The 2,035-nt window shown below is 66.5% G+C and overlaps 1 protein-coding gene across 1 annotated transcript in view; it reads left to right on the plus strand.

The window, feature by feature from the left end:
* The first annotated feature begins 462 nt into the window (after window positions 1-462).
* The window catches only part of GPRIN1 (G protein regulated inducer of neurite outgrowth 1), a 6,774-nt gene continuing 5,201 nt past the window's right edge, over window positions 463-2,035 (plus strand). The window contains exon 1 of the mRNA XM_014947751.1: window positions 463-550. Within this exon, the coding sequence (XP_014803237.1) occupies window positions 463-550 (88 nt within the window). The remainder of the gene's footprint in view (window positions 551-2,035) is intronic.

A 2,035-nucleotide genomic window follows, 5' to 3' on the forward strand; every position in this document is an offset into this window, starting at 1 on the left:
GCCCCCGGGGCCTGCCCAGCCCCACGCCGCCGTCCCAGCAGTGCCTTCCTGTGCCCCCGTCCCCTGCCTGTGCCCCCCCAGCTGGCCCTGGGGCCACGGTCCCTACCTGCACCCACGCAGCACCCAGGTCGATGTGCTTGCCCACCGGGCTTGCGGGTGTCCCCACCGCGGTGCCCTCCGACCGGGTAGGTCAGCCACAGGCATGGGATGTGCTTCAGAGCACTGCAGGGCGGGGGGTGCTGGCAGAGGGATCAGGTCGTCCCGTCCGTCCCCCCCTCTGCCCAGCACCTCCATGCCAAGGCGGCTGGGAGGGCAGGGCTATTTTTAGGGTGATCGATGCTTTTTGGATCTCCCAGTGATGTCCTTGTCACCCCAAGGCACTTGCAGCTCTGGGCACCCTGCGGGTCCTCCTGCCGGCATCATGGCTGGGGGGCAGCGGGGGATGCAGGGCTGTGGTCAGCGATGGAGCCTGGTGTCCCTGGGGGGGTTCCTCTGCTGCTCCCATTTGCCAGCACCCCATCAGCTCCGCACCCGGCCTCCCTGCCCGCAGGTAACTTGGGCAGCCATGCGGGAAGGGAACACGATGGCGAGTGCCCGCTGGGCAGCCCCGGGGCGGGGGGGGCACCTTCCCTGGCCAGATCCCCCTTGGCTGCATCCCACTGCCCTCCTGGCACAGCTGGGCACCCACGAGCCCGGACACCGTAGAGCTGAGCCCGGTCCGAGCCGTGTGCCGGGCGCCTGTGGCTGTGGGGGGGGGGCCGGCACGTTCACGTGGCGCTGCCCGTGCCGGCGTGGGAGGTGGGCCACGGCGCCCAGGGAGGGGGCTGCGGGTGCAGGTAGCGTGGCAGCCCCCTCCGCCGAGGGAGAATGTGCTTTTCAGGCAGCTGCCTGACTCCTCGCACGCCGCCGGCAGCGCGGGAGTGCGTTGCCAAGGCAATGGGGGACCATCTTACTCATCCTCCTCGCTATTGTTCTCCTGCCAGCGTCAAGGTGCCCGGGTGGGGAGAAAAGGAGGAGGAGGAGGCAGCCGGCCTGGGATGAAGGCTGCCTGCGGGGAGGGGAGGCTGCTCCCCGCGACCCCCCACACCCCCCCAGGCCAGCCCTGGTGGGGACAGGGACATGCTGGGTGCCGAGATGCCGATGGGGACAGGGAGAGCGGCTCTTGGTGGAGCTGAGAGCAGCAAGTGGAAGAAAATGCCAGCAGGATGCGACCCCGCAGCCCCCCCACCCTGCAGCAAAGTCCCAGCCAAGGGATGGGGGACATTTTAGTCCCCCTCCTCTGCCAGGACTTGATCCTGCCTGCAGTGTCCCTTGTCCCACCCAGTGTCCGTGCTCAGGTCTGATCCCACATGATGCAGAGCGGGACGTAAACCCATGCCTACGGCCCAACACCATGCTCCCCCCCCTACTACAGCCAGGCAACTGGGCCCAGTCGGTGCTGCGGGACTGGGACCAGCACACAGAACAGTTGGGACACGCACCGTGAAGTGGGGGCACAGCAGTGCAGTGATACCCCCCCACACCACCCGCCACAGCCACCCCTTGGGGTGCCCGGCAGTGACATGGGGGTGCCCCGCTCTGCCCTGGGGTGAGGGGGGGGGGAGAAAGCAAAGCTTTTGTATTTTATTTCCATATCCTGCCTCCCTATTTTTAGCCTTCAGGGTTTTGTTCCAGCCTGGCTGTTTACTGGAAGGAGCATTTCCAACCTCCCCTGTCTCCAAGCAACCAGGTGTGCCAGCTCCCAAGAGCCTGCCTCACCCTATAGATCTATAGGGTTGGTATGCTGGGGTGCTAACGTTCACCTCAAGACAGGGGAACCCCATCTTGGGGTTAATGTTGGTGCACCCCCACCCACCAACCCCATAGACCCATAGCTCCTGCCAAAGGGCAGGTGTTCCCGGAGCAGGGAGGGGACCCTGACCCTATAGGGTGATGGGGGAGGAATTGGGGTGGGGGGGGGTTGAGGATGCTGGAGGGGTTTTGGGGGGGATGCAGGGATGCAGGGGAGGCGAGCAGGCCGCCTTCCCCCCCCCTC

The sequence above is a fragment of the Calidris pugnax genome, unplaced genomic scaffold (genome assembly GCF_001431845.1).
Source record: "Calidris pugnax isolate Ruff unplaced genomic scaffold, ASM143184v1 scaffold27, whole genome shotgun sequence".
In the NCBI taxonomy this organism is placed as follows: Eukaryota; Metazoa; Chordata; class Aves; order Charadriiformes; family Scolopacidae; genus Calidris; species Calidris pugnax.